General features: G+C 35.7%; 1 protein-coding gene across 1 annotated transcript; it reads left to right on the top strand.

Moving 5' to 3' along the window:
* The first annotated feature begins 326 nt into the window (after positions 1–326).
* On the top strand, positions 327–6,256 carry LOC114579811 (urease-like). The gene is made up of 3 exons (XM_028695485.1): positions 327–604; positions 2,695–2,768; positions 6,190–6,256. The coding sequence occupies exons 1-3, from the start codon at positions 479–481 to the stop codon at positions 6,254–6,256; spliced, it is 267 nt and encodes an 88-aa protein (XP_028551318.1). The 5' UTR covers positions 327–478.
* Positions 6,257–15,380: the final 9,124 nt, after the last annotated feature.

The raw sequence follows: 15,380 nt of genomic DNA on the forward strand, positions 1-15,380 counted from the left end.
ACTAAAAATTTGAAGTAATTCATCATGCAAAAGAAAAACTTATAAATAAATAATTAGATAATATTACTTAAATTAATAATTAAATTATAAATTATATTATTTGATAATCAAGTTAACTTTTAATTACATTATTGATAATATTAAACAAAAATTAATAAATATCATTTTTAAATACAAATTATATTTTAAATATAAATTAAATTGAAAATTTTCATGAGCTAACTTAAAATCCTGAGTTTATCAACCGTCTCACAAAATTTATCAAAATTTTTTTTTATCTAATAATTTTCAGGATTTATGACTCTGAAAAATTTAGTAACGTCGCCCCAAATTTTCAAAAAAAAAGAAAAAAAAAAAAGAAAAAACTTGTTGCGAAACAGCCCCTAGGGTTTTGTTTTGTCGGTTTCGATGTTCAATGTTCTAAATTGCTCGCTGAAATTTATCTACGCATCAAGCTTGTGCGGCGCCTTCCTAAAAAATGAAGCTAGTACCCAGGGAAGGGGAGAAGTTAGCACTACATAACGCCGGTTTCTTATCGCAGAAACGTCTTGCTCGTGGTCTCCGACTCAATTACACGGAGGCCGTTGCGTTGATTGCGACTCAGGTGCTAGTCGACGATTCAAATTCTTAGAAGTTGCTTGAATATTTTTGTTATGCTGCTTCGCCCCTTTATCAGGAATGTGAAGTGAGAATTTTATTATTTACTGTAGTTTGTAGTCAGTACTAAACATTAATCTTGAAAGTACAAGTAGGTGATACAAAGTTTTTGTTTCGCTTTGAATTGTTAAGGCATGAATAATTGACATTTCCATTGCGTTGATTATTATTTAGCTGGATATTTGATCTGATTATTGTGTATGTGAGTTATGCCCTGGAATAGTAAAATGAGTTTTTAGGGCATCTCCAACCGAAAATCCCTTTTTTAACTCCAAAATATAGTGAAACTCAAAAATATTGTGATTCATCTCTAATCAAACTCCATTTTACGGGCTTCTGCAAAGGTTAATCGTCTTTCTCCTCTTGGCGCATTTCTTCGGCAAATCCGGTTGAAACACAAAAATTGCGTTGGTGAACAATGTAACACCAATATTGGCGTCGCACTATTTGCCACAAGCAAATAGCGGAAGATTTGGGGTTCGGCTGGAGCGACCGAATGATGCCATACGCATGTTTGGCGTTCGGTTGGAGATGCTCTTAGTGACTGTTACTTATGGGTATTGTATGAAATGCCATAGATGAACCGCTTAGGCTTTTGATTTTCAGTGAAGTAACATAGTTCACTTATTCACCACACATTTATGTTCGTTATCTTGTTTTTATTACGGTCTGGAGCATTGGTAGTGGTTTTCGGTGGTGACGGCAACAGTTGACAAGGCGATGATAGCTGCAGGGGTTGCATTGCAAGAAGTAGTGGCGGACTGGCGATTGCTGATGGATGGTGGTAATGGCCAGCAGTGGTGGTCGACAAAGTTCCATGGTTGATGATGTTGGTCGTTGGTGGTTTCAGCCGTTGCCAGTGGTTGTAGTTGCCGACCGTGGTGGTTGACTCAAAGTACCTAAAAAATATTTTGAGTATTTTAAAAATGACTTGATACTTTTTCAAAAATAAAAATGGTTTAAAATACAATAAATATCAAATTTTTTTAAACACGTTATATTGATATTCTTTAAAACATAGTAAATAACTTGATATTTTTTTTTCAGCAACTTGTTGATCAACATATTGTTGCAAGTTTTAAGATGAATCTGAAGTGAAACTTAACATATTTTTGGCTTGTGATATATGTTTGTAGAATCGGTCATTTTATAAACCTAAATCAATGTCTTGTGATTACCTTTGTTTCAATTTAATTATTTTTGTAAATACCTTTAATTCTTATTTTTCTTTTTTCAATCATATCTGATTTATGCATATTGGCCCTTTACCAAGTTATTCATATTGAAATAATTTGCATATTATTTTCTTAACCTTTTCATTGAAAAATCTTTTCCTTAAAATTTTGAATATTTTGAGAAAATGTCATCCTTGAATTTTGATTTCCAGTGAAGTATTTTTTGGATAAACTGTCGCAGTAGACAATTGAATTATTCTCAAGTTCACCTGTTCATCATGCATTTATGTCCATTATCATGTTTTTATCATTGCCTTGAGTATCTAATTATCCAGTTTGATTTCTAATTTTCTCATCTGATTCTTTATGATTATGGGCTCTTATGGTGATATTCTGATGTAATTCGAAACAATATACATTCCAAATATGATCTTTTGTATTATCTACACATTTTTTTAAAATATTATTTTAATAGGTTTTGTAATTAAGATTTTTACTACTTTATTAATTCACTACAACCCTTTCACTTGAGATTTTTCCCTGGATACCATATGTGATATTCTAATGCCAGCTTTTTGACGTTAATACTTTCAAGCTTTAATATGCATCCATTTTAGCTTTCAGTTTGAAGGACTTAGAATTGTGTTTATAAGCAGTAGATCTTTGATATTTTACAGTTATACACCTTACCTTATCTATATTGCTGTTTGTAAAACCATTCAGATTATTATGAAACACTATTGGATAGCTCTATAACCATAATCTGATGATTTTGGCGCTTCAAATTCTCAGTGACTTGATGAAACTCAAGTCAGTGGTTGGATTGAACTTTCTAAATATTTTTATATTTGTTGATTCATAGATTTTGGAGTTTGTTCGTGATGGAGATAAGACAGTTACAGATTTGATGGATATTGGGAAACAACTCTTGGGAAGGTGCAGTGATTTGACAACAACACTTTTTTAGTTTTTATTATTAGAGTTGTCCTGATATGGTTCAATTTTATTTATATTTTTGATAAAAACTATTGTAAGGATCAAATATGTTGTCCAATGGATCATAAAGACTATTTTTCTGCTTTTCCTGGTTGGCTTGGTGTTATTAATGTTTCCTAACTTATCAGTTATGAAGTGCTTTATGTGAATATTCTGATAAAGATGGATTGCTATGTTATTCAATGACTTATTGTGTAAACCTAGTAAGTAGTGTTTTACATGACTTTAGATGGGTACCAGACACACTTAGATATTTAGCATTCTTCAAGATTTAGTTGGTCTCCCAAATCTCATTGAGGAATGCTTTAGGTTTTTAGTTATATTTTGTTTTGATTCCAATCACCAAAAAATAATCTTTTCATCCCTTAATTTGCCTTAAGATATGATGAAAACTTGTTTAGATATTTACAAGTAGTTGGAAAGCTTTCAGAATAAGTGACATGGGGAAAGCTGCTCATATACTAGGGTTGGAGTTATTTAATGATTATTTGATTTAAAAAATTTTTAGATCATAATCAATGAAGCCACTAAGTATCTTTAAGATAATTTTAGCTATTTTTTTCAATGTTTTCTTTCCATTCCTACTAATTTTTGTAATTTAAACCCATGAACATTTCACACCTTTCTTTTTTCAAACATATGCTCATCAACAAGACATGTATAATTTTATGTGGCTAAAGCAAGTGTTAGGCCCTATTAGTGAAGCGCGATCTCACTTTACATGATACTTTTAATTAGGGGTAAGCACATCAAAATATCAAACTTTCTCATTATTTAGCATCTTGGTTGATGTAGGACACCAGAACATCTTTAGATTCCAGGGTCTGACTAATAAAAATTTACGGTGCGATTTAGAGAAAGAGGACACAACATCAAAATTTGCGGTCCACTAATTCTTAAGTTTAGATTGTATCTTTGATGTACATCTAGAAAATACATTGAACTTACTCTTAATAATTTAAAGGCCATTAAAATCTAATATTTGTAAGAAAATCTGAGATCAAAATCGAAATCATGAAGTTAAGAGTATTCACACAGCAAAGGGAAAATTATATTGTAGTATACTTGATCAAATCTCAATCACCACAAGCCAATAACTAAAAATAGGAGAAATTGAGAGAAATGAGATAAATCATTGAAGTTAATCATAAGGTCAAATGCTTTGCTTTCATGCATTTTATTTTAAAATATTGGCAACTAGAGACTTGATGCAATTAATTATCTATAGGGTAGATTGATTGCATATAAATTTTCGTCTTGCTTTCAAAAAACACAAGAAACTAACACAAAAAATAATATATCTAAAAACACTACAACTTTCATATATTTTAGAACATAAAAACACCTAAAACAACTTTTCCTTGATTGAGAAGAAAGATACAAATGGGATGGACACTTGCGGAGAGAAGGAGATTAGAAGTCCAAGATGAAATTTTAGAAGAGAGGAGGTAGAAGAGGATAGCTCGCAAGCTATATGAAACCCACAGGTTTCACCTTCCAAAAATCATGACATTTTCATACCTTAAACCTTTTAAAATAGCCACAAAACAACCTATATTTATAGGTGAAGAGAAGGAGCCTAACAGCCCAAAAAGCCGCCCAACAACCCAATCAGAAAAGGGGAGGCAAAAGGCCAACATGCAATGGCTAGAGCAGCACACGAGTAGGCACACAGGAACAGGAGCAGCTAGCGATCGGAACAGGCGCCAGGGAAGGAATCGGACAGGCAGAGGAACTGAAAGGTCAAACAGAGGGGGAAGAACCCGACCAAGCAAAGGAAACGAAGGGCCACAGGGGGGATGAACACCCCCGGCAACCTTGCCCGGTTGACAGAGCTCATCTCCTGACGAGAATGCTTAAGAAACATTCCTGACGGTCGAAGGTCACTTTAATACTTGAATTAAGATTGTATATTTTCTCTGAATCACTTATCTTTCTTGCTTAAACTGGTCTTGTAGAAGTTTGTTTTTCTTATCGTATTTTTTTTACAAGTGCTTTTTCATCATGAAGTTTGTATAACTCATTTTGAATCGGATCGGTAGAAATGCCTTGGGAAGGAACCAGCTGTTGGTTGGAATTGGACTTCAAGATTACCTGGCTGATTTTCACCTGGTTTCATGTTTTTCATTTTTTCTACAAAAAACAACATCATCATCTTTATATCACTAACGTGGGGTCGGCAAATGTTTTTCCCATTTTTCTAAACTTAAAAAAGGAAGACACGAAGAAACTTAGGCTCTGATACCAAGTTGATGCAATCAATCAAAATTATATAGGGTAGATTGATTGCATATAAACTTTCTTCTTCTTTCAAAAAAATACAGAACTAACACAAGAAATAAGATATCTAAAAACCACTACAACTTTCATTATTTCAGAACATAAAAACACCTAAAAAGTTTTTTCTTGATCAAGAAGAAGATACAAATGGGGTGGGACTTGCGGAGAGAAGAAAGAGATTAGAAGTCGAAGACGAAAATTTAGAAGAGAAGAGGCAGAAGAGGATAGCTCGCAAGCTATACAAAACCAGGTTTCACCTTCCAAAAATCATGACATTTATAATAACCTTTAAAATAAACACAAAAGGCTATATTTATAGGTGAAGAGAGGGAGCCAAAAAGCCAAACAGCCGCCACCTCCCATCAGAAAGGGGAGGCAAAAGGCCACATGCAACGGCTGGAGCAGCACCGAAGAGGGCATGCGAGAACAGGAGCAGCAACGATCAGAATAGGCGCAGGGAAGGAACGGGCAGGCAGGGAACCGAGAGGACAAAGAGGGGGAGACCCCCCCCCCCCAAGACTCAAACCAACATAGGGAACCAAAACAAATGCAATCAACACTATAGATATATTTACAACGTTAAATTTCCTTCATTTGTTCATTAGGCTTGAAAAATTGTGACATTTCTGTAGTAGTCAATTGGTAATAGTTAGGCACTTTCTACTCATCCATTAAGTGGAAATGTAGCAATATATCTGATTAGTCTTCTTGTTAACTTTTGTAAGAAAAGCTCTTTGGATGTCTATTTTCTTGGTACTTTTGAAGTGGAGCTACCGAGGAGGGAAATGTAGCAGTTTTGAGATGGAGTGTAGAAAAAGGGGCGATGGATTAATGAATATTTTTAATGGGCATTATATCTTCATGCTTTAAATTATAATAGCAACAGGGTGCTGAAACCTAATGACTTTTTTATTATTCTTAAATAATGGAATTTTTGTTTTGCATTATGAAATCCTTGGAACATGGATGTACTTATACCTGAATATCCATTGATGGGGTTATCACTATCATTATTGAAATATGCATCTAATCCATGTCAAGTTCTCTCTAACTGGATTTTTATATTTATACATTGTTTTAGGAGACAGGTTCTTTCCAGCTGTCACCCTTTTAAACACTGTTCAGGTTGTATTCTGCTGATTATGTAGTATGGAAAACAGTGTGTTATGTGTATCAATCTAGTACCTTTTTTGAACTTCTGTCTCTGAAATTGTTTTGTAAAAGAGGGTTTGAAAAGCGGATTGGTTTTTTTTACTGCTTGCTGTCTAAGTGATATTTTGCTAAAAAGTAAATTGTTGTAACTCAATTGATGCTTTTGAATTTTGATGCTACTTCAAAGTTTAGTTATAGGAGAAATGCTCATTGGAGTCAATTGGGCTATGTTTTAATTATATATTGTAAATTTTGAGCTTTATACAACAGCATGCTTTTTTTTTTCTCATCCTTAATTTTATATATTAGATAATTTTCATGCAAGTTTTTTTTTCTGCTCTCACATTCTCTTTGAATGCTTCATGCTTCACAACTATAATATTTTCCTTTCTTTCTTTCTGCACTTCCTCTAGTGTTAAACTTGGATATATTCTAATTTTTTAATGTGCTGTATTATCCATTGTCGTGGATCCCTGACCTACCTGCTTGATCTCTTGCGTTTCTTCTTTTGCAAATAAATTATTCATGCAAACATCAAGGGAAAGATGCAATTATGTATCGTTCTCAATGCCCATTAGTTATCAAGTTGATTTTCTATGAGAATTTCGATGGTAAAAAATTGGATAGCGACACTAAATAACATGTAATATGAGCTGGCTAAAGCTGCAAGAATTGGTCAAACATTTAGAACTCATTAATTTATCACCATAGCATGCATACTATGGAATCAATACTAAGCTTGTTTTTTTATTATGTTTTTGCTGTTTTTTAATCCGGAAATGCTTATGCAATCTGGAATTTCTTCAATCTCTAGGTTGAGGGAACTTTTTTGGATGGAACCAAATTCAGTCATACATGATCCAATTGCTTCTGAAAATGGAAACCTGCAACTAGCTTACATGGTTATTTCTTCTGGTATGTCCATGCTGACTAAACCAAATTTTTTACTGGTAACAAGATGCTTGTTCTGCTTAAAATGTGTTATTTTGTATGGGAAATTTACTATATATGCTATATGGGATTCTAGTTCTGCATGTATTGCTATAGCCTAAGTTTATTATGTGTTGCCATTGCAAGATTAGGACAGCATCTACTTTTCAAGCTAACTTGCTCTTTCCCAGATGTATGGATTGATATGGCTTCCATTCTTGTAGATATTTTTGATTTTGATGTTTTATGTATTTTCCTGGGTTGTTGGATGCAATGACATTTGTTTTATGGTTTCGAATGAGGCACTATATATTTATTATCATCATCATTAACATTAACCTTATCCCAATTATTTGTGGCATGTTTTATGAATTCTCATTTTCTATTCATTCTTGTTGAGTGTTGCAGGAGACATTTACCCTACTCTCACAATTTTTTTTAACAACTATTAGCCATGTTACTTAGCAAGCACCATTTTCTTCCAAATCCTTTTGACAATAAATCTATCTGTATTATCTATTTTTTGTGGTACGCCCAAGTGTATTTTCAACTGGCATATCTTTATTAGGTATTACTCCTGCCAGCCCTTTAAGATAATCATGCCTCAGTTTATCCTTTTTAATTTTACCACGTTTGCATGGTATTCTCATTGCCACCAAGCTCAAGTTGCCTTTCATTTTTTTTTTGGTCGGCGTTAACACTCCTGTCTATATATTCTTAAGAAGTATTTTATGTACGGCTAGTTCTTTATTTTATATTAATGTTGATAAGTTCATACTTTATATGTACGAGACTTTGATTTCAATGCATTCTCATTGAATGGTACCGATATATTTAGTAAACTATGGAACTTGCATTAAATGCACACTGATTTGTGCACATATATAGATATTTTATTCAAGTGTTCAAATTGAAAAGTACAAATTGTTTAATTAAATTAAATAAAAAATTAGGGATCTAAGGTAATATTTTTCATAAAACGGGACTATAATATATATAATTTGAGTACTATGCACTTAATGTTTAAAATACATGTATTTGCCATACTTTTGAAAAGACAAGAAATGAAAATGATGGGGACATCAGATTTTGACACGTGTATCATCGCCGGCGGCGCAGATCGACGGCTACGATCCAGAGCCTCTATTTCTAATTTATTTGCAGCTTATTTCATATGTATTTTAGTTTTCCTAGTTTGCCCCTGAGGGCATTGTTTTGCTTATGTAGCCCAGAGGTCATTTCTGTCTTTTCAGCTTTTATTTTTTGGCCTCCTTATATGAGACATCATGTATTGGAATGATTTAGTTTTTGGATGAAATGAAATTTACTACTTGTTCTCTTTGTGAGTTCCTCCCTCCAAGATTTCTTAGTGAGTTCGCCAGAGAAGACTAGATCTCTTTGTGAGTTCTAATTCTCGTGCTTGATAATCTTGTGGAAATTCAAAGAGAAGATATTTGAGGTTAGTAAATTTGTAGTCGTTTGAATACCTTGAATCTTTCCTCTCTTCCTCCCCTTGCAATTGCCACCGCTCAGCCCCAAGCCACCCAAGCCGTCGGGCACCTGGCTGCCGACCGCCGGCCAGTCCACCCTCCAGCCCTTGGGCCGCCGGCCTGGTGCTCTCCCCGTGCAGCCATCCCCCCTTGCTGCTCCCAACCTCACGGCTAAACAGCCAAGCCGTGAGCCTCCAGCCCACCGTCTCCCTGCAGCTCCCTTGCCGCCGGACCTCCATGCCTTGCCCAAGCCGTGAATTCCAATTCCTGGTGACTTAATTAATTGCCTAATCAAGAATTCTTCTTAAGGCAAGGTAATTAATGACACTTAGAGCTATTTTGAAATTTGAATTTGTTTCCCTCTCATATTAACCCAAATTGGGAAGTTACTTAAGTCCCAATTAAAACTGAAATTATAATTTCAAAATTTGATTAGGATTTAATTACTTAACCATGGGCCCCACCTAATGAAAATTAATTTCCCCTCTCCTCTCTACATGGCCAGCCAACCCCTTCCCTTTTCCCGTTTTTAATTTTCTTTAATATCTCTTTAACCCCTTCCCTCCTAATCTTAATTTCAATTTCAAATTCTGAAATTAAAATTAGAAGGGTGCCAATTCCGGAAATCTGAAATCAATATCAGAATTCTAGCTTTTATCCCCCACAATTCTACCCGCCGCTACCCCCTCTCCTACCCGTGACTCCCCTCCCTCCATGGGCTCACAATTTACCCTCTCCTCTTTCCTCTTTGTCCTCATTCCCCTTTCCCACCATTCATGGCGGACCCCGAGCTTGAATGGGGACTTGTGTTCGACGCTCACGGCAACCTCGACATCCATCGATCGCCGTTCTTCGACGCGGGATTTGAGTCCGACGAAGATACTGTTGGAGCCTACTTGGATCGAATCCTACCGACGCTCATACACATCATCGACAAACAACGCCCAGACTCCGAGTGGATCATTGACGGCCGTCCACCCGCTCCTTCGAACCCGGCTTCCTTCCCGGCGACAAGTCCTCTCAAGATCACTTGTCTATTAGTGGCGTCGCTAAGTCTACTTTCGATTCTCTTCCGCTAGCCACCACTTTCAAAACGAGTGACGGATCTCAAGGTGAACGATCTAGACTTTAAATTTGGGGCTTTGTTATCATTAGCTATTTGCATTATTTAAATGTTTAGTTGTTATTTTGCAAGTTAACGTAATCTCTACATGTAATCTATTGCCCTTACTAAATCTGACATTAACTTCTTAATTCAATCTTGAGCAAGCAAAGATTTATTTTTAGCAAGATTAATTTCATCACCTTTATTAATTTCGCCAAGGCAATTCTTGTTCATCGCCTATTGTTTCACATCAGAAAATTAAGGTATTTTTGAATAATTCGTACATTTGTATGCTATATGTTCATGATACATGAATCTGCTCACTAGTGTAACAATTACAGAAAAATGTGACATGATTTAATATTCTATGTAAGCACCTTTTGTAGTTGAAGGAAAACTTTATGTAGTTCCCTTTCAATAGGAAATTACTTTCTTAATTATTTCTCCAAATATTATTTCAAATTTATTTTCTTATATGATTGTAGTCGATGAAAAAATTTATCCATTGACAATGTGTTATGCAATGTCAAGTATCATGTACTTTTTTTTGTTAAATCCCAGACCTTTAATCTTGGATTAATCCCACGGCTACAAATAGCAATCCGTGGGAAGCTCCCTCACGTTATGAGCCTTCCTTAGTTAGACAACAAAATTAGGAAGGATTGTATTACTCTTTATTGTGTAATAATTTGTTTCTTTATATAAGCATCTTGTATAGACTATAAATAGGGATCATGTTGAATAAAGTTTCAAGCTTTTTCCCTCTCCAATCTTCTGAATTCAACATGGTATTAGAGCCACGAACGAGATAGGGAGGAAGCCATTGGAAGCCAGGCGAAAGAAGTTTTATCGGAGGAAGATGAAACCGAAGGCGATGCAAGAAGGCGACGATCGGACGATCAGACACTCACACTTCGACCTTTAGATGCAAGAAGGCGACGCTCGAAAGGTAGGAAGAAGACGAAGATGCTCAACGCTCGGACGCTCGACGAAGACAATTCGATCGAACGATCAGAGAAGATGCTCGACGATCGGCTGCTCACGCTCGGAAGAAGCCAGTTCTCCCAAACGATCAGAGAAGATGCTCGGCGATGTTCGCCTGATGTTCTTAGACTCAATCGGATGCCCCTTCCGATCCACAGAGACAGACGGGACAGGTTGACAACAACAAGGAATCTTAAATCAGATTTGAGACCTGATTAAGACATGAAATCAGCCTTTATTGCTGATATTACCTAATCGGCCTTTATTGCTATTATAACACCACAATGTCTGAAGAAAATTCGTCCCAAAGATTTGATCAAATATAAGATTTTATCAAGAATGAGGTGATCTTTAAGGTATGCAACCTTCCTATCGCCTAAATGGGAAGAACTACCTAAAGTGGTCTCAATTTGTCAAGACCTACTTAAAGGGAAAAGGAAAAATAAACCAGAGGACCAAAAGGAGGAGATCTTAATTTTGCGGCATGGGATGAAGCAGACTCCATGATTATGTCATGGTTCTGGAATTCCATGATTATGGAAATTAGCGATACATTTATGTTCATCTCCACTGCAGGACATGAGATGTCGCAAGACAAACTTTGTGAAAAGCTCGGGATGGTGCTCAAATCATTGAAATCAAAATCAAAGTAGGGAGCACAAAGCAAAGGAGCAAGATCGTGATGGAGTATGCCACCCTTCTACAAAATCTATGGCAAGAACTTCATCACTACATTTACATAGAAGCCATATGTCCGGAAGATGCTGCGATCCTAAAAAATTTTATTGAAAAAGATTGAGTTTATGATTTTTTTGCAGGACTATATGCATAATTTGATCAGGTTAGAGTCCAGATCATCGGCAAAGAGGAGACGCCATCACTTAATGAAACCATTTATCTCATTCGCACAGAAGAAAGACGATGAGGAGTGATGTTAGAACCAAAGGTCGTTGAAAGTTCAGCAATGGTGATGAACAGATAATCGTCATGGAAGGAGTAAGATAAAAATTCCTCAAAATTTAAAGACAAAATCTCATTTTGGTGCAATTATTGCATGAAGTCAAGATATACTAAGGAAACATGCTGAAAGATATATGGAAACTCCCCTCAGTAAGGAGTGAAATCAAAGAAATGAAAAGAAGAGCACATTGTATGCCAACAACACTACAAGTTAGCCCAACCCAGAAGCACAGACCATCCTTGGAGAACTCAATAAATAAGATATTGATAATACGATTCTTGATCTCTTGAAAGATCAAATACATCTTCTTCACTTGCACTCTCAGGTAAGTTTTTGATTTCTATTTGTTTAAATGCCTCTAGAAGTCATTAAAAGGAATTATGAATCATTGACTCATGAGCCACAAATCACATGACCCACTCACCTACCCACTTTATCAACTAAACTCCTTGCCCAAGCAACGAGAAAATCATCACTACTGATGGTTCTCTTACCACGGAGCAGACCAAGGAGACATAACATTATCTCCCTCAGTCACCCTAAAAAAAGTGCTCCACGTACCTCAATTATCCATAAACCTAATATCAATACAAAAACTTACCAATGATCATAATTATCAAGCTTTATTTAACTCTACTTATTGCTTATTTTAGGACTAGAGATCGGAGAAGAAAATTATACTTGTTAAGAAGAAAGTTGGACTGTACTACCTGGAAGAACTAAATCAATCTAAAAATAGCTGCACTATCTTATCCCTAGTTGATAAGAATTCCACTATTTGGCTTCATCATTATAGATCAGGGCACCCATCTTTTGATGTCCTATGACATGTATCGACAATTTTTTTAGAAATTAGAAAATAAATGTTTTCATTATGAAACTTGTGAGTTAGCTATTAGCTAAACATAAAAGAACTTCCTTCCCAAATAAAAATGAGAGATGTGATACTCCTTTTTACCTTATTTATAGTGATATATGGGGACCCTAAAAAAATTCCCAATATCTCTGGGCACACTGGTTTGTATCATTCATTGATGATTACACTAGAGTCTCTTAGATCCATCTCCTCAAAAATAAATCCGATGCTGGCACCATTCTTCCCATTTTTCATGCCATGATCCAAAATCAATTCGGGGTAAAAATAAGGAGATTTCATTCCGATAGTGCTAAAGATTATTTCAACCAAACCCTTTCCTTCTAGTTCCAAAATAAAGGGATCATCCATGAGTCCTCCTGCGTTCACAACCCACAACAAATTTGGGTTGTAGAAAGAAAAAATGGTCACCTTCTAGCCCCTATTCGAGCTTTTATATTCCACTACAATACACCGAATTCCTATTGTGGGGAAGCTCTCATTACTGCAACTTATCTCATAAACCGACTACCTTCAATAGCCCTAGGACTCAAAACTCCAATGAAAATTTTGTCTTCATTTTACCCCGAGTTTCGAACCCATTATAACCTTATACCAAAAATCTTTGGGTGCACTGCCTATGTTCATGTTCATAACCAAAATAGAGAAAAACTAGATCCAAGAGCACTCAAATGCATCTTTGTTGGCTATTGAACTATCCAAAAAGGTTACAAGTGTTATCAACCATTGTCTTTGTTGACGTTATCTTTGATGAACAAAATTCCTATTTTTTCAAGCCTCATCTTCAGGGGGAGGCTGAACTTGACGAAGATGAGAAAAATGACCTAGCACCTCTTGAACTTCCTCCACCACCTCAAGCCAATCCACCTGAAAACTAGGATAGGGAAATAAAAGACAAAGCTGTCATTAGATTTGAGAAGGTATATTGATGCATTCAAATTCTATCAGCATATGTTTTATTATTCAAATGTTTATATATATTTTTTTATTTTGGTCTTATGTAATTTGGAATTTTATATTTTATTTTGTTTACCCTATCCCCATATAGTGGGACAAAGGCTTGATGTTGTTGTTGTATTTTGTTTACCCAATGATGGAAGGCTACCAATGAACACATTTAGGATTGGTGCTCTTAGGACACTTCACTCATTTGGTTTGCTAGCTTTCTTTGGTTTTTAGGAATTTGTTGTTGGGCTAAAATTTTCCTATTGGGCTTGGCCCATTTTTCCCTTGGCTGCTTGGTGTTTTTTCGGCTGTTGGATTCTGGGCTGGCTATAGGTTTTTGGCTGTTCAGATCCTGGGATGGCTCTTGGTTTTATGGCTGTTCGGATCCTGGGCTGGCTATTGGTTTTCTGGCTGTTTGGTTTTTGGGTTGGCTGTGCCTTTCTCTTGGGTATTTCCCATGTTTTACTGCTCCCATTGATGGCTTGAGCAACACCTTTTGGGGGCTGTTTGGATTCCTTTTCCCTATTTATAGGGGACTGTTTGTGCTGTTAGGAAGGTTTTAATGATCAGAAATTGTTTCTAAACCTGAGGGTTTTCTCTTCTAGCCTGAGAGCTACTTCTTTTATACCTATTTCTTCTTCTATTCTTCTTTCTATTTCTTCTCTCCACAGGTATCTTTCCATTGTATCTTTCTTCTCTACATAAAGTGTGGGTGGTGTTGTTGGCCGGTTTGTTGGTATTTGCCGGAGGAGTGCTGACTGGTGTTGGATCAAGATTGCTATGGTGGACCCTTGGTTTGAATGTTCTTTAGAGCACCTAATTTTTCCTAATTTTATCGATACATGTGAGGTGACTTTTAAGGTTGTTCTAAAGGTATTGTTCTTTATAATTTTGTCTTTTCTTTCGAAGTCCTCTTTTATGTTTCTTGCATCTATTTGTTTTGTTGTCGGTGATTTATTTATTTATTTTGGGTTGAGTTGTGTTCCATTTGTCCCTAGTATTCTCATTCTTGGTTTTTAGATCTTAGGAGCTATCATATACTCCAGGCGTATGTTTAGATTGTGCTCCAAAGCAGATCCAATAATCTGAACCATCTCCTAGAAATATGGTGAGCTCACCACCTCCCTTATTCTCTATAACCAACTCTATATCCTTCAACAACTTCTCATCCTCACAAAAAATGTCTTGGTTACACTAGAAGATATCCATATTCTTAAAGATATTTGTGATGTCTTATCTGATGAAAATTGAAAAAATGCCATGATAGATGAAATGCAAGCATTAGAAAAGAATAATACATGGGAGATCATCAATCTATTGAAAGTAAAAAAATCGGTCGGCTACAAATGGGTGTTCTCCGAAAAGTACAAAGCTGATGGCACAATAGAAAAATTCAAGGCAAGACTAGTGGCAAAAGGGTTCACTCAAACATATGACATTGACTACCAGGAAACCTTTGCACCTATAGCCAAGGTAAACTCTGTCAGAATGCTACTCTCACTAGCAGTCAAGTACAACTGGCATCGGGAACAATTGGATGTGAAAAATATATTCCTGCATGGAGATCTGGAAGAAGAGAGATTTATGGAAATACCACCAGGGTTTAAGGAAAAAATTGAAGGTAACAGGGTGTGCAGATTAAAAAAGACTCTGGATGGGCTCAAACAATCACCAAGGGTCAGGTTATGAATATTTTCAAAATTCATGCTTCTTAATGGATATAAACAAAGTCAAGAGCATCATACATTATTTTTTAAAAACTTAGACTTAGGGGAGTCAAAATATTATTAGTATGTGTGGATGGTATTATCTTGACTGGAAATAACAAAGA

The sequence above is a fragment of the Dendrobium catenatum genome, unplaced genomic scaffold (assembly GCF_001605985.2).
Source record: "Dendrobium catenatum unplaced genomic scaffold, ASM160598v2 fragScaff_scaffold_649, whole genome shotgun sequence".
In the NCBI taxonomy this organism is placed as follows: Eukaryota; Viridiplantae; Streptophyta; class Magnoliopsida; order Asparagales; family Orchidaceae; genus Dendrobium; species Dendrobium catenatum.